The following is a 21249-nucleotide window of genomic DNA, read 5'->3' as shown; positions in this document are numbered from 1 at the left end:
CTCGGATGAGAAAGCTTCCCTCTGTCCCCAGCGCCGTTCTGCGGAGAAAACCCTCTTCTCTCCGTAGGAGTTGGGTGTTTTCAGGCTTCGAATTTGCAGGAACAGTACGGAGAGCTGACAGCCTCTCCGTTCTCACGTGTTCTGTCTTACACTTGGTTTATTTCCTCTCCTCTCTCTAACTGTTGATGTGTGTATTTTTCCCCCTGAACAGCGTAAGATGTGATGCCCCTTTACTCCTAAGTCCTTAAGTAGTGGTTTCCTATAAACAGGGATATTGTTTTGTGTAACCACAACACAATTACTGAAATTGGAAATTGATCATTCATCTAGCTCTGTTATCTGAGCAGCGGAGCTAACTCGGATTTTACTTCTTGTCCCGACAACGTCCTTACGGTAAAAGAAAGACGGACTCTTGTACACTTGGATGAATCTGTTTTTCCCCCAGAATATTTGCCCTGGCCCATATAATCAGAAATTAGGCCCACACTCATTATAAATGACACGTGTTAGTAAAATAAAATGTGTGAATTTATTGTTGACAAAAACCACGTTGAATAACCATTTCCTTCTGCGCTTCTGATTAGAAATGGGAAGACGGTCAGCGGGGACAATGCTCGCTCGTTCCGGAGTCTCAGACCATCAGTCGCAAGTGTGCGTGCGGTGTGGTGAGAATGTGCTAGAATTGGGGTCAGAAGTGAATAGGACCTCATGTAGTGTCATCTGCTAGATTTATTTTTTAAAAGGTATTTTTTAAAACCTTTTTTAATTTAAAAAAGTTTACTAAGGTTGTTCTCAAGTGTGCATAACCCTGTTGGGCTAGGTAAGTTATTTTTCGAGGGTACCTACTCAGTGCTGGACCTGGACCTGTTTTTGTTGTTGTTTTGTTTATATTTTTATTTTTTTAAAGATTTTTTCTTTATTTATCTGACAGAGATCACAAGTAGGCAGAGAGGCAGGCAGAGAGAGAGGAGGAAGCAGGCTCCCTGCTGAGCAGAGAGCCCGATGTGGGGCTCGATCCCAGGACCCTGGGATCATGACCTGAGCCGAAGGCAGAGGCTTTAACCACCCAGGTGCCCCTGTTTTGTTTATTTTTAATCAGAGTCTAAATGTTTTGGGTTTTTGAATTGAAAATTAACACCTTTGAAAGGTTGTTATGGGGCTAAGGTGAAAACATCTCTGAGAGCCAAGTAAATTATGTCATGTGTTTGTTTGTTTGTTTGTTTTGGTTTTAGATTTTATTTGAGAGAGACTGAGAGAGAGAGCGGGGGTGGGGGTGGGCAGAGGGGGAGGGAGGCGTGGGGGGCTCCTTCCCAGGACCCTGCTCTCGTGCCCCGAGCCAAAGGCAAACACTTAAACGACTGAGCCAGCAGCCGCCCCACGTCCTGTGTCTTTAACCAAAGTAGATTTTCTTGGTGAGCAAACGGACTTCCTTAAGACGTCCCAGCACGTTTCATCTGGAGGCTGGCTTCGCTCCCCAGCAAACCCTTTCAGGCCCCTGCGTTGCCCTCCTCGTCTGAGTTCGCGCCTGGAGTCCGGTGTGCTGGGCTCAGTGTGTGGCTCCGACTCGAGCGTGGGCTCCGGGCTCCCGCTCCGCACCCCGGCTGCGGGTCCTCACACGCCTCTGTGTTCAGGTGGACTCGTCCTCTCAGACGCCTCGCAGCTCTGTCGCCGATAGGACTGTCTAACGTGGCGTGGCGTGGGCTGGTTTCGAGGAAGGGGAGTGTTGGGGTCCGAGACCCAGAGCGCCTTGTTCTGGCTCTTTGGCTCAGGGCAGACCCTTCAGCGTCCCCTCCAGGGTAGGCAGCCCGAGCCCCAATGGCGGGGCTGGGGGGGTGCAGATGGGCACATTCGGGAAGCCGGTAGCTCAGCGTCCACCGGGCTTCGCTCCTTCCTGCCCTCTGTAGCCCAGACTCCCTGGTGTTCTAGAGCTAAGAGGAAGGCCAGGTAGCTGGATGAGGACATCGGATGACCACGTGGCTGTACAGAATCACACTAGACGCTTTACATGGACGTTTGGGCTGTGTGGACCCTCTTTCAGTCTTAGACCTGATCCAGCTAATTTGGGGTCCCACGTGCAGCTTATTTGTGGTGTTGTCCATGACTAAGTTCTGACTGCATATCGAGAACCATGACCTCGAGTAAAGCAGTGCCAGGAAGTGCCGAGACCATGAACTGGGATCCCCGGGCCCTCACCACGATAGGGGCATGGGCCGTGCCTACCACCAACGAGCCTGTGTGAGGGCTGTGCCCGGGTCAGCCGGTGTCCCTGACATGACCTTTGCCAGTCTCCCTGGACTTTGTTTTCTGTTCTGGATCATATTAACGAGCTCTCGTTGGCGGTCAGCCCTGCCTCTGAAAGGTTGCACTTGCTTGACATGTGGCGGGGATCAGAAACTTGTAGAATTGTCCCCGCGTCTGCCACCTGTCCCCTGTCACTGTCAGTTATTTTAATGACTGCTCAAGTTGGGAGATAATCTTCTTTTGTTTCTCTGTTGCCTGGTTAGGATCCCAAACTGCCTTAACATCTTGGCACCCGCTAGTTGTTTTGTTTGGTTTCTGTGAAATCGCGAGGTGGGAGAAGGAGGTTAGTACACTGTGGCGTCCTTGTCCTTGGACCAACGACCGTCCTCCTCCGCAGGCTTCACAGTACGCGGTGTTAAGCAGGAGAAGCAGATGGGCAATGAAAGGATTTCAGTATCTGGAGGAGCCAAGAAAGGTGGACGGCTGCGCAGGCGCAGACACCAGGGAGGAAGACGGACACTGTCGGCGCAGTTAGCAGGACACGGTCATGGGGAGCGCGCTCTGCTAACTCCCCGTCTCCACCCTGTGTCTTCAGGGCACTCTGGTCGAATTTCCACAGCCCAGAGTCTTGGGTTTTAGAGCTGGCCAGGAACTTGGAGGCATTTTAAATTAGTAATCTCGCTAGGAAGAAGCTTGCCCATACTTGTGAGGGACACGTTTATTTGAAGTGCAAGGACCCACGATGACTTCTGTGTCTCTGCTGGGGGGAACTGGCCAGCGTGCACTCCACAGGCCACTGTCCCTGCAGCCGTCCTGGACAGGCGTTAGCTCTCAAGACACTCTCGCTCTCTCCAGGGAAGGGCCCTCTCTCGCGTTTTCTTTTATTTATTTATTTATTTATTTATTTATTTGACAGAGAGCGCTCACAAGTGGGCAGAGAGACAGGCAGTCAGAGAGAGGAGGAAGCAGGCTCCCCGCTGAGCAGAGAGCCCGATGCGGGACTCGATCCCAGGACCCTGAGATCATGACCTGAGCCGAAGGCAGCGGCTTTAACCCACTGAGCCCACCAGGTGCCTGTCTCGCGTTTTCATTGTACCTTGTGAGTGTGCTGTCGCTCCGCGGTGCTGTCCCTTGTGTGTGTCATGAAAGGGCGGTGCGCACGCGCCGTGGGGGGTTGCTGCCGGGCTCTTCTCTGCGCCCCCGGAGAGCAGCTCCAGTCCGACAGTGGGCTCGGAAACCAGACTGTGTGTCTGGGATTCGGAGGCAGAGGGAAGACTCGCTGTTTGTGAACGGTTTGGGGGAGAGTTCCAGAACGCGCTTGAAGAGTCGGGCGCAGGAGGGATGTGGTGGTGGTCGTGGGGGGCAACCCAGTGGATTGGCGGGTTTTATTATTTTTGTTTTTTTCTAAACATTTCCTTATCTTAGGGCCTTTTCCCGGCGATGCTGCAGAGTAGAACGCGTTGTTCTTCTGTACCTGGTTCCCCCACGCTCAGCAGTGCACGTCACCACGGTGTGGGGTGCCGGCCGCCGGCAGGGAGCCCTCCAGCCGCTGCTTGGCCCCTCGGGACGAGTGGCTTCTGTGGGGGCCGTGGTTCTGTGCCGCCTCTCCTCCCGTTAGTCTAGAGGAGAGTTGCTGGAGGAGAGCAGCGGGTTCACGGGTGTGGGGCCTCCATCTCTGCCCGCCGAGGGCTGGTGTTACGGGCGCTGCTGCCTCAGCGTGTCTGGGCACACCTCGAGATGCTGCGGTCTGGTCGCAGACCTCCGCAGTGAAGTGAGTCCTGTGGGTCCCCGGGTTTCCCAGCGTGCCTGGCACGTGCAGGGGTTCGCATTGTGCTGCCGCTGACAGTTTGCACCGGCCGCCGGAGCAGTGCGCGGAGCGAGACCCCGCACGTGCCTGATCTCGAGGCTACGTCGTCGCTAAAACGTGCTGCTCGTCTCGCTGCTTTCGGTGACTCATAATCCCTGATCACAGGTCAGCACAACAAGTAATAATGAAAAAGCTTGAAATACTGTGAGAACCACACCTTTTGGTAGTTTTTGGTCACCTGTGATCCGTGAGTCGCAGAGCTCGCCGTGTTTCCCCACTCAGTGCTCGAGTGTCTGTGTCCTGAGAGCCGGAGCGTCCTTTCCCATAACAGTGCCTGAAAAAGAGTAATAGCGCCACCGAGGATACTGCCCATGTCTAAGTGTCCCCCGAAATCATTTATGGCTGATGATCCCGCCACCCTCCCCACCGCCCCCACCCCCTGCTGGGACCTTATGGCATCGGGCAGGGCTCCTTAGGCTTGGATCACTGAGAGCAGACCTGCTAGGTTTTTGGTTTTTTTTTTAAGACTTTATTTATTTGACAAAGAGAGTCACAGGGAGAGAGGGAATGCCAGCAGGGGGAGAGGGAGAAGCAGGCTCCCTGCTGAGCAGGGACCCTGCTGCAGGGCTTGATTCCAGGACCCTGGGATCATGGCCTGAGCCTAAGGCAGACGCCCAACCAACTGAGCCCCCCAGGCACCCCAAGCTTCTGCTGGCTTTATGCCGTGGGCTTTTCAAGGGCCATGGGAGATCTGAACCTCTAACACCTAAGTTCTTGCCTCCGTCCTCTGCCGACTCCCCCAGATCTCCAGCAGCCTCGGTCAGTGGTCCCTGAGCTAGGCCTGTTCCCCACCCCGGCCAGCGGTAGATCTGCCCGTCCCTCGCAGCCGCCGTGCTAGGAAGCACCTTCAGGGCGGGTGACGCTCTCGTCCCTCGTGGCGACGGTGGACCGCAGCGCCCAGCGGCTACTTTAGAAGGGCACAAGAAGGCCACTTAAGGCGTGAAAGTTCACAGAGGCTTCTAGAAGCTCCTCCCAGAGCTAAGACGTCAGGCTGAGGCCTGGAAGCCTGCAGTCGGGTGCACAGTGCCCTGCTCCTGCCTCTTGGGGGCAGGTGGTGGTTTCTGTTGTCAGGGAGATGCCTACCGTGTGAGCGACGACGCACCGCCAGCTCGGGGCCTTGCGCTGGGGGCTGTGGCGGTGAGCACCCGCGCTCCTCCCCGCGGCTTCTCGGGCGCGTGCACGTTTGTCTCTGGCAGCTGGTAAACCAAGTGAAAGTTGCTTGTAATTGCTTTGATGGTTTGCATTTCATAGCAGAAGTTACCCGAAATTCACCCAGTCGCGCAGGAGATGGGCCGCGGAGAGCAGCGGCTGTCAGTCAGTGGGTCTGAGGGGCCGGCGCGGGCTTGAGAACTCGCCTGGGGCCGGAGAGGCTGGTTTTCCTAACGATCAGAAGAGGCCACTTGTCTCTTCTGTGTGCCGGTACTTGCACCGATGGTGCGGGGTTGATGTGGAGAAGGTGCGGCTCCCGGGCCACACCTGAGGCCAAGGCCCCAAGCTGCAGTTGGGTCCTTATAAAAAAAAGCCATTTTCACCTAAGAATGTCCCTGACGCAGCAGTAAAAATCTATTTCATTGAGTCTCAACCTGTGAGTGCACGTCCCTTGAGCACTCAGTGTGAGCAGCGGGAAGTTCGTGGAAAGCAGGCATCTGGCTTTCCGAGTGGCGCGTGGCTTCGAGGACAAGCCCTCCTGCCCGTCCGGTGCCCGCTCAGCGAGCCGTCTCTTTTCAAGGGCCAGCGGGAAAGAATAATCGACAAACTGCAGATGTTTCTTGCTAAGTGAACAGAGTTAGCTGCCAGCGCTCTCGCCGGTGATCAGATTGGGGCTTCCAAGTGAGATTGGAATTTCTGAAAGTGTGTCTCTGCCATGGGGACCCCGCCAGCTTCTCGGTACTCACAGATGTTCCTGCTACGAGCGTTACTGTAAACGAACGTCATGCCTTGATGAGACCTAATACACGGCGTTTGGAAAACCCTCATCACTCGGTGACCCAGTGTTTTCCAGATGAGCAGTGCACGACGTTACACACTGGCCCTCTGGGAGATCTGTGGCCAGTGCAAGACGGACCAGTTGATTTCAGAGTCAGAAAGTGAAACAGTCACTGATAAGGTTTCACATGGCACACCGCAGCGAGACTTTGGGGGAGAATAAGACACCTGTGGAGTTTTGGTGCGCAGGGACAGGGAACAGCCACAGCCACCTGAAGCGGTGCTGAAGCAGTGTCCCTGTCGCGCTTCTGCGGGACGGTGGCTTGTCTTCGTGTGTGTCAGCCAGCACCGTTCTGAGCACAAGACTGAAAGTTGCCACAGATCTGCAGATCCGGTTATCTTCCCGTGAAGCCTGACCTCCAGATTCTGCTGCTGCTCTTGCTTCGGGATCTGTGGTCATTTCTCATAAAAGAGGTTTAGTACGTTAACATGTGATGTGTTTATTTTTTATAATTTGGTTTCTCTAATTTTTAAATGAATGAAGAGATGGTCCTGCATTTTCTGCTCTAATTTCAGATCTGGTAACTGCTAGGTACACCCCTACGGGCACGAGGCTCTTTGGGGGTCTCACTGGCTTTAGGGTGGTCTGGGGGGTCCTGAGCTCGGCACGTGTGTGACGAGGGCAGTGGAGGCTGTGAGCAGCTTCAGTCCAGCTCTTTCCTCCGTCATGGGTCGTGTTTGAGGAGGTGGGTAGTTTTTGGAAAAGATGAAGAAATGTGGCAAATTTAACCAAACATATTAGCCGGCTCTCTGAAGACCTGCTCTCTTGTTTGGCTGTTTTCTGATTTTAAATGTAAACACGTTTAGGGGCTGTCTTAACCAAGGCATGGTGTGGCTAGGTTTTCCTAGGAAGAAGTGGAAACCACAGGAAGACGGATTTCCTGCTTCCCAGTTTTCTGCCCTCCCCCGACCCCCACTGATTTGGGAGAAAAAAAATCAAGCAAGCTGAATTTTTTTCACATGCCTTAATTTAAATAATATTGATTTCTTTGCTTACTGCATACTGGCTTTTAATTATGTCATTACTACACTTATATCCAAAAGGATTTGACTAAATGGAATGATTTTTTAGTTTCTTGGAGGTTTCCCCCACATTCCGAGCATCTGTCCCTGGTAGTAGTGCTCCGAGACTCTTGGACACGTGCCGGGGCACTCCTGACCCGCAGGGTCGTATCTTCAGTTTGCGTCTTCATCACGTGTGACTTGAAGTTAGACCAGCACTAGACATAAGGCCCTTTCGAGGTGGGGCGTGCCCAGGCTTTCTGGCTCTGTCTCGCTGGCTGTCCACACCAGGTCTGTCTGATGGCAGGGAAGTCATTGCAGTAGCGTGGAGTCCGGTCGCTGTCCTCGGGGTGATGCGAGGTAGCCTCTTCCCGGCCAGGGTCCGTGTCAAGCCTTTGTTCAGGGTTGTTGTAAGAAACAGCTCTGCGAAGAATTTCTGCCCTAAAAAAACTGATGGGAAAGAAAATCCTATATGTGTGACATCCCTAATGAGGCAAACCACTTGGTGGTGTTCTTGCAGGGACGGAAAATCCCAGCGTGGACACAGGGAGGCTTTGTTCGCTTGTTTTTTTCTTGCCGCTTTTTTTGTAACAAGGGCTGACAGTCCAGAGCATTTCCTTTTTTTAAGCCTTTACTGCTAAGGCAAAGTGTATGCTCAATTACAGTAGCTTTTCTTTATTCCTATTTTAATGGCCTTGTGGTTTTATTTTATGGGTGTTCAAAATATTTACAAATTAGCAAAATTAAATTTGCAGTTCTGTATTTCCTCTGATGAGCAGGGGCTGGGGTCGCCTGGCAAGTGAGGAGCCGCTTGTTACATTGTTACCTCCATTCACAGGAGTCCAGGGTCCTAAAGGAAACTGACTGGGGACTTAGTTACAGGTCGGTCCTTACTGAAATGGAAACACAGACCCAGTGTGTTGCAGACTTTCTGTACGTTCTTAACTCGGAGTGCTGACCGTCCTGGTTCTGCACTGGGGTGGAAGCCCGCAGTGGGTTCTTCCACGAGACATACCGTGCGTGTCGTTCCTGCGTCTCAGCCGGTGCCAGGCCCGGTGCTGGGCAGAGAGCAAAGTGATGGAAGTCCCTGCCGGAGGGAGCTTATCTCCTGGTAGGGGAGACAGGTGCTCAGGAGTGTATGCAGTGAGTGAGGCTGGCAGTGCTTTGTGCTGAAGCAGGAGAGGCGCAGGGAGGCAGGCGCGGCTGGTGGGTTTCACACGGATGTGATTCAGTGTCTCTGGGAAGACGGCTGGAGTGCCAGGGCGCTGAGCTGACCATGTCCCAGCCGAGTGGGGAGGCCACCTTGGCTGGGTCCAAGGAGCGCAGGGAGAGCCTGAGGGGCACTGGAGGGTGTCGGCTGGTACACAGCTGGCTTCAGAGTGCCAGGAAGCCCATGAGCTGGCAAGAAGCCTTTGGTGGCTTTGAACAGAGGAGTGACAAAGCCTGACATGTGGTTTTTTTTTTTTTAAGTATTTTATTTATTTGACAGAGAGTTAGAGAGCACAAGTAAGCAGAGTGTCAGGGAGAGGGGGAGAGAGAGAAGCAGGCTCTCTGCTGAGCAGGGAGCCTGATGTGGGGCTCGATCCCAGGACCCTGGAATCATGACCCAAGCTGAAGGCAGCTGCTTAACCCACTGAGCCACCTGGGCACCCCCTGACACGTGTTTTAACATGATCCAAGTGGCTTTTGAACTCGGTATTGGGCATAATGCAAAGACGGAGCAGGGAGATTCTGCGGAGGCTAGCACGCAGATCCGGATGGGAGAAGGCGAGGCCCGAGCGCGTCGAGTGAGAGCTTGGCCACAGATTGGCTGTAAGAGGGACAAGAGCCAGAGACTGAAGGGTTTGACGTGGCAAGTCTGCGGGGAGCAGGGTGGTGGCGGGGTGGGTGCTGAGTGCACTTTGGGCATGTGGAGATTGGGACGACCCCGGGAGGTGACCGGGGTGGATCTGCAGTTCACCCGAGAGGTCTGAGTCGTAGCTGGTCGTCCTCGTGACTGAGAAGAGGTCCTGCCCCTAGCCTGGACATTCGGCCAAGTCCGGGAGATGAGGACCCCCACAGAGGGAGGGGAAGGCAAGAGAGGCAGGTGCATGAGGCGGGAGTGAGCCCGCCTGGAACCCCCTGGGCGCTCTGATGGGTGGATGTCTGATCGGGCAAGGTCCTAGAGGGAAGCGAGGCAGCAAGTCTGGGCAGTAGATTGGGGAGTTTTGCCCTGAAGGGGAGCAGAGCGACAGAGATGGAGGGCAGCTGGGGACATACTGGTGATTTGCATTGGGAATGACCCCAGAGCCCAGGGGAGCGTCCACAACAGCCACAGGGGCAAGGAGAGTTCTTGGCAAGCACTGGTGGGGGATGGGGAGAACCAGCTGGCCAGCTGTGCCCTGGAGGGAGGGGCTGGATGCGGAAGGTGGAGGGGAAAGGGTGGGCCCCAGACATGGGGGCGGGTGCAGGGGTGTCACGGGTGCAGGGCAGCGGCGCTCCCTGAGCAGGGCTGTGTGGATTTGTGCACAGGCAGGGCTGAGGCAGTTGAATGGTGTTCGTCGGGGTTTGACACGGTGCCGGTCTTAGGGAAGCAGTTTCCCAGGGATGCTCACAGGTGCTGCCGGGAGACCCCACAGCTGGGAAGGATACGGGATGAGCATGGTCTGCGCTGTCTGCCTTCTGCCTCCCTCCCGGGTCCCGGGAAGTTCCCCGTGGTCACTCCAGACCCTCCTGTGAGCGTTTACACACACACGGACGTGTGGCTGCACATACGTGGCGTTATTAGCCAGCAGGACTGGGGTCAAGCACATATAGTTCTGCAGGTTTCCTGTTACATCCCTCTCTGCTCGTGTGAGATACCGGACATCTTCTCATCTTGTTCCGATCGTTAAACCCGCCCCACTCACAGTGACGAGGGCGCCGTTTCAGGGCGTGCTGTGCCGTCGCTCGTCTGTCATCCCCTCAAGATCAAGCACTTGGGCCGTTGATGTTGCTTGGTGGGTCCTGGACTTCCTGTACGCCGGGGAGGACGCCCCCTTCGCGGGCGTGCTAGGGGCCAGCGCCTCGTCGCTGTCCGAGACGTTCCGAGCGTTAATCTCAGCCCAGCTGCTTCGTTGTGTTAGGACTGGATTGTCTCCAGGACTTCTGAGAAACGGTGGATCTAATTTGCCAAAATGGCAACCGCATGTTCCGCTGGGCTCCAGTTTTCTTGGGCTTGTTGCCCGAGTTTTTTCTGTTCAGACCTTCACTGTTAGCAGAATTTTAAATGACTCTATCCTGGCAACAGAACCGTCTTGAGTAAACAACCTGGATAGTGTGTGGCGTCCTCATTTGGAAGAGCTCAGGGCTGGGGATTTTATGGTGAGCTTGGAGTATTTTCTCAAGCTGCTTGTAGGATTTGGAAGACCGGGAAGAGGCTTGAACTGGGCGTCTGAAAACTTTTCATTAGCCCTTGGTGAGCGAGCTGTTTAGCCTGGGACCTGCGGCCCCGGGGCTGTCACGAACGGGAGTCCCGGCGCCGCACCTGGGTTAAGCCTGGCAGCGTGCAGCGGCTTCCGGAACTCGCTGTTCTAGAGCAGGTGGCTTGTGAATTTCCCTTCCGGTGGGGGACGTCTGACGCTGCCCGTGCAGGGACATGTGGCAGCTCCTGTCCTGCTCTCTGCTCCAGCCTTCTGGTCCTTTCCGTCCCGTCCTCATGCCTGGAGTCCGGCGGCCGGAGGGCAGGGAGGAGGGCTGTGGCCACGTGCCAGCTGCCCTTTCCCGAGGTGCCCGGAAGCTGCCCTGTGCCACATCTGCGCTTACACCCCGTCGGAGGGACCCGGATGCTTGGCCGAGGTGTGCTGCTGGAGTGGCTGCAGGGGAGGGCAGTCGGCCTGGGGCACGTGTCCCCGTAAACTGTGGCTCTTACTGAGCGTCCGTGGAGCAGCCACTGAGATAGGCCGCCACCGTTGGTGTTTGTGAGGCTCTGAAACTTGGCAGAATTTTGTCTCTCTGTGTCTTTTTCCTGGAAAACGGTTCATAGGGTTTTTTTCTTTGGTTCTGTTTTTTTTTTTTTTTAAGGTTTTGAAAGCAGTCAGTGACCCGAAAATGTTTAAACCCACCAGTTTAAAGGTTGGTTGGGTGGTTCTCTCCCTGAGGTCTGCCGCCTTGGTTAACCCATTCACTGTATCCTTCAATAATCTTTGCTTGGGTTCTCGATTTGGGCAAAGAAGACCGAGTTTATGGCATGACTAGCTCCGACCTTCAGACTGACCACCAGTTAATCTGTACTTAGAGGTCATCTTCAGAGGACACAGAGGTGGCACGACACCTGTTTCCAGACCGTCCAGTCTCATAGGCCCTTGTGCTTCCTCCGGTGTCTGCCCGGACCACTGGGTCTCGGAGGGGTGAGCCCCAGCGCTGGGAGAGCGCTACTCTCCGGCAGGGGCTGGGTTGCTGGAGTTCCCCGGCCATTCATGCCTCTGTGTTTAGGTGACTGATTTTTCTTCTTCTTTTTCCTAAGTAGGCCTGGTACCCCACGTGGGGCTTGAACTCACGACCCCGAGATCAAGACCTGAGCCGAGATCAAGAGTCGGACACGTAACTGAGCGAGCCGCCCAGCTGCCCCTAGTTGACCATTTTTAAAAAGTGCTTTTTCTTTCTGAAAAGATGATGGATGCACAGGATAAAAATGCAAATTATTATAAAAGGATGAACAGGGGAAAATAAGTTCCTTTCCTTCTTGCGTCCCAGAAGTAATCAGTGTATGTCTAGCATACCTCTCGCAGACAAGAACACACGCTATACACTTTGCTCTGTCTACACTTGTGTAATTCAGCATCTTGGGAGCTGGTTCTTAGAGAGATCCGGCCTGTGTTTTCACGTGGCTGTTTCGGTGTGTCCCGTGGTGTGGCTGTGGGTGTCCTGTAGGAGATACTGTCACTGTACGTGTCGGCCCTATCCCTTCCTTTGCTTCCCGAGCAGCTCCTTAGTTGTTCTGGGTTTTTGTGGCTGTAGATCTGTGCGCATACATGTGGATCTGGGCGCTGGACGGATTCCCGAAGGCTGTGCGCAGGGTGCGGGCCGTGGCCAGCCGCGTTCTGACCGCTCTCGCCTGCTGTTCTTGACGGAGTCCTGCCGGCCTCCACTGCCACCGACGCCCCGCGGAGCCCGCCGCGGCCGCCTGGAGCACGACTGAGGGTTGCCGAGTGACTGAGGGTTGCCGGTCTGACGGGTGCAAGGTGGTGTCTCATTTGGAATTTGCAGTGTAAAAATTACATGCAAGGTTGAAGTCGTCTCATGTTTAAAGGCCTTGTGACTTCTTTTTTTTTCTGTGAATTCACCCTCATTTTGTATGCTCGTTTTTTATCGGGGTTATTGGTCTTAGGCCTGTCGCTGTGCAAGAAGGAAATTAGCTGTTTGGCATACATGTAGCTAATACCGTTTTCAAGTTGGTTTGACGTTTGCCTTTAGAAATCCTTATTAACTATACTGCGAATTTAGAAAACTGTAGTTCTGTCCACTCTCTTGTTCTCTCCTTTAATTAATTAGGGACTTTCTTTGTCGCCCCCGACCTGGGGCTCCCTCATATGCCTTTTGGTTTTCTGTGTGCGTTTTGGTGGCGCCCGTGGCGTGTCCCGCGATGTCTCTGTGTGCTGGGCGTCGGGAGCAGTAGGGTTCTGGAGATGGCTTTGCGTGTCCGGCGGCGGGCCTGCCTGGGTGGGGGGTGGTGTGCTCGTCGTTAAAGCGGGAGAATCGTGTTTGGTGCTCTTGACCCTGGTGGCTCCAGCGCCACATTCTCGATTCATCAGGATCGCAAAGTCGCGTCTTCACCGTATTACTTCCGCACTCTTTTTGCCGTGGCACTTGTCTAGTGGTCCATTTCAGGTGGAGAAGCAGGATAAGTGTTTGATTTCTTTTTATCACCATTTTGAAAAAATTAAAGACTTCATTCCCTGGCACCTTCCGAGGGTGACTTTTATTGTTGTTGGTATCATGATGTCATGAACTTAAAAATACTTTCTAAGTCCATTGACATAGTCACCTTGTTGATGGTCGGTCTGTCGTCTTTGCTCGAGGAGGAGCTCTTCGTGTTGGCGGCGAGTCCACTCGATGGAGCCCTAATGTCCGTCGTGCCTTCCTTCCCTCCGGCCTGGCTCGCCGTCCTGGGCTCATTCTGCGTGCCCCTCGTCTGGTTCTGGAGTCAGCGGTTCCTCTGGGAGGCCCTGCTCTCCTCGGGTGGGACGTGTCCCTGCAGCCTCACAGCGTGGGCTCTAGGGACGCCCGTCGCTAGCGGACTGACCACGGTCTCTTCGCCGTTCTTCGCTGGAGAGAGTTAGAGTGTGCACACAGACACACGGCCCGCTCGAGTTCGCACCTGCCGCCCACTCACAGCCCCAGCTGTCTGCCTGACCTCTGGGTTCCTGGTCCCGGTCCTCAAGGACATGGAGAGTGATGGGGTTGGAAGGTCCCGGAAGTGCTCATCTGAACACAGAACATTCTCAGAAGGGAATTCCGACGCTGCGGGTCGACGGACCGTGGACGATTGGGCCCTTGTTCCGCGCACATTCCTCCACTTTTCCTCCCGTTGGAAGGCCGGATGTTTGTGTCTCAGAGCACGCGGCCCTGGGGGGGGTGCTGCGCCGCTCGGTTCCTCTCTCGGTTCGGCTCGGGAGTAAGCGCGCTCACCAAGTGCGCTCACCGCTCGCCGCCTCCCGCCGCCTCCCACCCGTCTCTTCAGCTGCGTTTCCTTTTCCAGTTTGTTTTCCAGCCGTTTTCGGGGGGGGGGGGGCTCCTGGGAACATCCTCCTCTAGCGCTAGTGGCGAGAAAGGTCTGTCGCCCGCACGCTCGGAAGTCCTTTGGTCTGCGTGTTCAGTGCTCGGCCCGTGTTCCTTTCTTTGAGGGTCTCCGACGTGCTCATCTGTTTTTTCTGTTGGAGTTTGATCATCTTTTCCTGTTCTACGTCACCTGGTCTTCTTGCCTGGACGTGTAAGGAGTTCCCCTTTTTCTTCCAGTAATGGCTTTATTAGAATGTGTCTTGGGGTTGGGTGTCCGTTTTCCGCCCCCTCTCTCTGGGTTTGTGGCGTGGCTTTTTGGTAAGTCGTTTTGGACGTGCTCCTTTCCAGAGAGTCGCCGTGACTCCCCGCTCTGGGCGCTCCATTGCCCCCGGGCTTGGCCGTGGTTTTCGTCTTCGGAGCGCCCCTCCCCGGGCCAGCGGGCCTCGGCCACCGGCTGGGCTCCTCCTCCTTGAACCCTTCGCCGTCTCTTTCTCTTTCTCAAAAATTTTCTTCTTTTCTCCTTTTGTTTCTTAGGCGCTGTTTCCCCGTGTTCACTGCTCCTGGGCGTCTCCTCTCGTTCATGTCTGAGCTCCCCTGACCCCCGTCCCTGCCCGTCGGCACCTTCTCATGCCGTCCCGGGGCTCCCCATAAGCGCTGTCCTGGGTGCACTTCAGGGGGAAGGGTCGTGCCTCTCGGAAGCGCTTGTCTTCGAGTGGGCTGCCGTGGTCTGTGGAGGCGTTGCTTTTTCCTTATGCTCTTAGATTACGTTGTCTTTGCATGAGGTTGGACTTTAGTATCTGCTGTTGTTCCTTTTCATGTAGAATTAATTTTCCTGAATATTTAGAAGGCAGGCATGGTTTAGAATAGTTATTTCTAATTTCGGTGTTCAGGGTCCTATATGCCATTGATGTCAGAAAGTTCTAAAAGATGCAGCAGTTTATTTTCTGAGCTCTCCTGGCTCTGTTTTTCTCCCCCACATTTTTTTTTTTTTTTTTTAAAGTACGCTCTGTGCCCTGAGTGGGGCTTGAACTCGCAGCCCCGTGGTGGAGACTCCTGTTCCGCCCACGAGCCAGCCAGGCTCCCTCTCTCCCACCTTCCACCAGACTCCATTTCCCTGCCTCTCGCTCTTCCTGTCCTGACTGGATATTCTATCCCCAGTCATTTCTTTTTAGTGGACGTGGCCTGAGGGGAGCTTTGGATAGTTAGATAATTAGCTCTGAGAGTTTGTGGGGTCTGGACTGTGCTAGGCCTTCTGGACGCTTCCGCAAGCCCGTCGCCATCCTCTGCCCTTGGATGGTGCTTGGTCCCGGTCCCGGCGCTGCTGCTCTCTGCTTCCTGCTTCCATCTGCTTCTACCACCGTGACCTGTAGCTTCCCCCATGGTGGCCTTGTGGCTGTCAGGGCTTTGTCCCCTGCGCTGGTGTTCTGGGGCTCGTCGGGAAAACCTCGTCACACCGTCTCGTTACGGGTGCTGACCTGGGTGTTGGTCTTGCTAGCCGGGCTGCTCATGTGGCTTTGTTGGGGGGACGCGGGGGTTAAAGACCGCTGTCATCACCATCTTTCCACTGCGGGTCCTACCAGGTTCGGTGCTGCCTGCAAGGCCTCCTCTGCCCCCACCCCCGGCCAGTGTGTCCATTGTTGTGGACAGTGGGTGCTTGGGCCTCTCATTCCGTGTCCTGTCAGGGATGTCTGTGGAGAATCAAAATGCCTTTGCAATTTTGAGAACGTGTTTATGCAAAAATGTTGCCCGTACTCTCCAAAGGAAGAGGTAAGACAGGAGCTTGGTTCCTTCTTTTACAAGTTCGTCTCTCAGAAGTTCTGTAGAATTAAGATCTGGGTGGAAGAGAAGAGGAAGCACGTTTTCTTCGCGGATGTGAGCACATGTGGGACACCTGCAGGCTTGCTCTTAGGCCTGCTGGAACCGACTCATTGAAAGGAGATGTCCGTAGACACCTGGGTGAAGCCAGGCGATCTGAGATTTTGACTGGACTCTTCCTGCCCCACGGGAGCAGGGACTCGGGACTTTGAGACGTCCTGGAGACAAGGGCCATGCCGGCGAGTTCAGGGTGTGCTTCCTGTCCCTGGAGAGCATGTGCTCTAGTTGGCGGACGAGCAGGAAATAATGTGTATTAAAAACGTGCAGACACAAATAACTGAAGATAAATATGCGAAAACATTATGGCGACATTGACTCCGGAGGTCTCCGGGACATCCCATTCTTCAGTATGGTTCGGTCCCGCTGTCGACGGACCACGTCTGGCATCCTGTGACCTCGTTTCTGTTTTGGGAGAGAAGGTCCTTCTTGGCCTAATCAAAATGTTTCAAGAGCAAGAAGAAAGGAACTGACTGTTCTGGAGATGGTTTTTGGCTCAGGGGGGACAGCTCAAAGCCCTGCTCCTGAGGGCCCGTGGGGCACGGGACGCTCCCAGGCCAGGGTCCTGGGGTGGTGCTGGGGTTTGCGTCCGCCCTGGAAGCCAGAGGGCAGCAGAACAGAGGCGCTTAGTGGGAGGGCGGTCGGGGTAGCAGAAAGGGAACGTGGCACTGCCTCGAGGGTGGCAGGGTCCGTGGAGGGGCAGTCCAGGAGGTGGGTCGCGTGTTACTGGAGACTGGCAGTGGGCATGTGGTGTGTGCAGTTGTGGTGTGTGCAGCAGGAAGGGCAGAACAGTACTGCACGGGAGGTAGGAGACCCCTGAGACTCCTGGCTTGGGGACGGCACAGTCAGGCCGTCACAGGCAGCTGACTCGGGAGGTGGTGTGAGGAGGAGTGGGCTGGGGAAGCGGGAGGCTGTCAGGTAGGGGCTGATCTAGTGGTGACGGACGGAGGCCCTGAGCCGTGTTTGTGAACTGCTTCTCGCCTCTCAGAGAGCACTCCCGTTCGGGGGTCTGAAGCGTATCCAGCAGAGCCTAGCACTTGCCGTGCTCTGGGGTACACACGGTTGGCAGTGCGCCTCACGTCACAGGTCACACTTGTGATCTCCCTGTCTGTCTCGGTTTCTTAGGTGGCAGAAACCCAGTCCTGCGTGAGTTTGGTTCCTGCCCACTCCCCGGCCACTCTACTCTCCCTCTGGATGATGTCAGAACAGGACCTGGCGGACGTGGTGCAGATCGCCGTGGAAGACCTGAGTCCCGGTCACCCAGGTACGGCGCTGAGGGCCGGTGGGCGGCGCCTCCGTCTCTCCTCCCCGGAAGTCCAGGAGCGCTGGCGGGGCTGGTGTTTCCTTTAAAAACAGAGCAAGAAAGTGACGTGTGCACGGATGGTGGAAAATGGAGCCTCACCCCACATCCGGCCTTCCCTGGGGCAGCCCCCGGACCCCACAGTCTCTTCCCCCAATCCCAACCCCGCCTGCGGCCGTCCCCTGACACTTGGGGTTCCACCACGGTCCTCTCATGACCTCCTCTTAGAACTCGTTAGTGCAGGTGCTTTGTTGGGGTGTACCGGTCGGCCTCAGGCGCTGACGGACCGACTGACGGACGACTGACGGACCGACTGACAGACCGACTGACGGACCTCTTCCCTGTAGACGTCGTTCCCGTGTTTGCGGTAAAGGGCCTGGTTCCCATCTCTTGGCAAACAGTTTTGCAGGGTAAGTTCCCAGAAGTAGAATTTCTGTGTATGTTCAGAATTTCGGTAAGAAACGACAGATCTTCCAAAAATGTTTATTAAGTTATTCTTTCATTGACTGGGAGAACTTTTTTTTTTTTTAAGATTTTATTTATTTGACAGAGAGATCACACGTAGGCAGAAGGCAGGCAGAGAGAGGGGAGGAAGCAGGCTCCCCGCTGAGCAGAGAGCCCGATGTGGGACTCGATCCCAGGACCCTGAGATCATGACCTGAGCCGAAGGCAGACGCTTAACCCACTGAGCCACGCAGGCGCCCATGGGAGAACTTTTTATTTGATACTTTTATTAAGATGGGTAGTTTTTCTTAATGACGCTAAAACCACATATCTACTTTGAAATTTTTTAAATACTTGTTTTGAGAAGTTTCTTTATAAAGGAAACCCCAAGTTTCAGGGATTTCACCTATGAAAGAACTTGGTCCGCACATTTATTTTAGAAGATTTCTTTGTAAATTTCTTTTCCTTTCTTTTCTTTTTTATGGTTTGAAGTGAGAAGTGCACATAACAGAACCAATGAGTGTGTTAGTTGCCTGGTTATGGTTTTCGGAATCACAGAATTGAAATGCTGACTTTTGTTTTCCCACAAAAAAGAGAATTTTCGGAAATCTCCTAAGAGAGTACAATGATGGCTTTCTTTTATGAGCTATTTGATTTGTTAATTGAAAAAACCTTCACTGGGGGAAAACTAAAAAAAACCGACTTGGAGCTTAGCTGTGCTGTGGGAGGAAGAGCAGCGTAAATGATGCTGGGCGGACGGTCACGAAGCAGAGGCGCTCTTCGTGGGCTGCTGTCTGTGCCTCTGATTTGCTGTGAGAGCCACTGTCACCTGCTGGCCTGTGAGATCAGGAGTCTGTCAGGTCACGAACAGGGTCAGCACGGGGAGCGGAGCCGTGTGAGCGCGGCTTCCCTGCGGCAGCCGGCCGGCGGCGTAGAGCCAGAGCTTGTAGCCGGGCCGGCTCAGCGGCACGCCTCTGGGACACCGAGCGCAAAAGACAAAAAAATAAGAAAGTGGAAAGACTATCACTGTCCATAAAAATTTGAAAAAAATAACTTCATATTTTGGTAGGTGAATGACTGTATCTTTAGAAAACACACACTGCGTGGGGCGCCTGGGTGGATCAGTGGGTTAAAGCCTCTGCATTTGGCTCAGGTCATGATCTCAGGGTCCTGGGATTGAGCCCCGCATCGGGCTCTCTGCTCAGCGGGGAGCCTGCTTCCCTTTCTCTCTCTCTGCCTGCCTCTCCGCCTGCTTTTGCTCTCTCTCTGTCAAATAAATAAATAAAATCTTTAAAAAAAAAAACAAAAAGAAAACACACACTGCAATGTTATGCGAGAAACTTGTTGCAGTTAAGTAGATTTTAAACTTTTTTAGAACTCTTAAAGGTCTGTAGTTTACTACCCAAGTAAATTCTTTCTTTGTAGATTATAGTTCAAAGAGGGCTTAGAGAAACCGTGTCTGACCTTGGTTTTGTCCAGTCTCCATTCCCAGAGTAACCGGGATCATAGTTAGCAATTCGGTGAGACCGCCGTGCGCCGGGCTCTCTGAAGCCCGCGTAGACAGGAGGCTTCCGATCTCTGGCCCGGAGAACTCGCACGCACCAGGCATGTCCCACGGGGCACACACTGGCCTCCAGAGTGGGCTTGAGAGGGAGATGATTTTTTCTCCTTCATCTCTGTAGTATGAACTTTGTCGAACTTAGAGGTGGTTAAGCAAGTGGAAGAAATAAAAATGTCCCGTGATCCTCACAGTAGAACTGCTTACGGGCGTGGGCGTCTGTCTCCTTCTTTCTGATGCTCTGGTCTCTCTGAACCCGCACGTCCTCCCCATGTGGCCGCCCCCCCAAGCTCTCTGGCTTGGACACAGACTGCAGCCTCCATCGGGCCTGCCTTCAGCTGATCATCACAGCTTTAACATGAGCACTGAGTTCTTGTACCTGATTCCAAAAATAACGTGTGCAAAATTATACAAAGCAGTGCCGGTCGTTCGTGCAAGTATAGCAACGGACAGCTGCCCCGGCCAGAGCTAGCCGTGCTGGAATGGCCGGCGTGTCCACCTTTGTTGTTGGCCGTGGGCCCACGTCCTTTCGTGGGGCTGCTTTGCTGCCCTTTGCTCAAAGCCTCGAGGCGGTCTCGCTGCTGTGGGGCGTCTTCTCGCCCGTTACAGGAACGAGCTGTGTGGCCCTGCATAAGTCACGTACCGTCACTGGACTTGCTTCCTCGGCAGCAGATGAAAGGATTAGGGTCACGATTGCCAGGATCGCTCTGTCTTCCAGTCCTGGTACAAGTCTCCAGTTTCTAGGGGGAGCAAATAGACTAAGGTTTTGAGAACCTGTACTTTGCTAACCACAAACACTTGTGGTGGCCTGGATTTTCCCTTTTTTTACTTAATTAAATGAGAGTTCATTCCCCCACATTTCCATGGAGGCGGTTGAAGCCTTCCCTGCTGCGTGGGATCCACAGGGTACGGCGCACAGCCCTTCGGGCAGCGGGAAGCTCCTTGTTCTTGCTGGCCCTTGGCTGGTTTCTGTAAGGTGAAGCTCTGGGTAATTTACTTCTAGGTAAATCCTTGCCTAGAACCCAAGAAAGGCTTGTGTTTGAGCCTCGGGACTGTTTATCATTACATTTTGGTTTCTTGTTGGGTCATCTGGTATGTACAGGCTTAAAGGCTTTGACACAAAATTGAGATGTGATTTGGAACCTCGGAGCCTCCTGTCCAAGCGACATGCGTAGGTGGCGGTGAGGCCCGGCTCCTGGCTTTCCCCCAGCCCTCCCTCAGCACATGAGGACTCACAGGTCCACGTGTGTGGGTGGCTTTGTGCAGAGGGGGCAGGGGGGCTCTCTGGTGCGGGGATGGGTCCTTTGTCCCAGCTGGTAGCAGGTGAGAGCTGGCTTGAGTTCCAGCCTCCGCTCGGGGCTGCAGGGATGGCGGCTGAGTGGAGGTGAGTGGGCCGTGGGTGGTCCTGGGGAGAGGAGCGCTGTCGGAACAAGCAGACGAGGGTGCCTGTCGCGGTGAGTCTGTCCTGCTTGACTGGAGTGTGGGGTGCACGCGGAGGGTGGACGGATGAAATCCCAAAGTGTGTGTGCACTCGTGTATGGTTACAGGCGCACACTCACACCCCGTTGTACTGTGTGTTCTACGCGTACTCCGGTGTGTTCTCACGTACCAGTCGTCATTCTGGACTAGGGTCCCCGACTGCTTCACCGTGAGAAAGTCGGTTGAAGCTGTGGAGCAGGCCGGCGTCTCTGCGCTGTGTCTGCGGCCACGTGTGGCCACGCAGGAAGGAGGAGGAGGAACACACGGGGCGGGCGCGCTGGGGACTGCGGGCAGGGAGAGGGCGACGAGAAGCACTGCAGGGAGACGGAAGGAGCTTCGTGGTGTGACGTGAAGACAGATGACCAACCTGGAGTTCTCTGTGCCGCTGCAAGTCTGGGTGTGTTTTGAGGTTGACCGGGTCTGGGGCCAGAGCTCAGGGACGGAGGGACGTGTGCCTCAGGAGGGGTTTTGGTTGTGGCCCTCGTGGGGTTTGATTGTGTGTGGATCTCCAGTGTTGAGTTTGTAGTGACCTTGGGATGGAGGAAGGCACTGGCTGTGGGCAGGCTGCTGGTCCCCCACGCAGGGCTGGGTGGCCGGCTGCACAGGGGCAGGGAGGCTGTGGGCGTGACCGCATCTTGTCTGCGTAGGAAGGCGCCATGTGCACCCAGGGGTTTGATTTCCAGATGAGGTCGCCACTGACCCGCCTTTGACGTGGACCGAAGTCCTTATTGTCCTTGGGATTCATGAAGCTGGGAGTCAGGT

The 21249-nt window shown here is 54.5% G+C and overlaps 1 protein-coding gene across 14 annotated transcripts in view; it reads left to right on the top strand.

Moving 5' to 3' along the window:
* Positions 1-21249, top strand: part of BANP (BTG3 associated nuclear protein) — a 118474-nt gene that overhangs the window by 7423 nt on the left and 89802 nt on the right. For all 14 annotated transcript variants that reach the window (XM_082711517.1, XM_082711524.1, XM_082711526.1 and 11 more), the window contains one exon: positions 16832-16970. In XM_082711517.1, the coding sequence (XP_082567643.1) occupies positions 16901-16970 (70 nt within the window). In that variant the 5' untranslated portion in view covers positions 16832-16900. Of the gene's footprint in view, positions 1-16831; positions 16971-21249 lie in introns of those variants that run through there.

The sequence above is a fragment of the Mustela nivalis genome, assembly GCF_964662115.1.
Source record: "Mustela nivalis genome assembly, chromosome: 18".
Taxonomy (NCBI): Eukaryota; Metazoa; Chordata; class Mammalia; order Carnivora; family Mustelidae; genus Mustela; species Mustela nivalis.
This window is presented reverse-complemented; position numbering and strand designations above follow the sequence as displayed.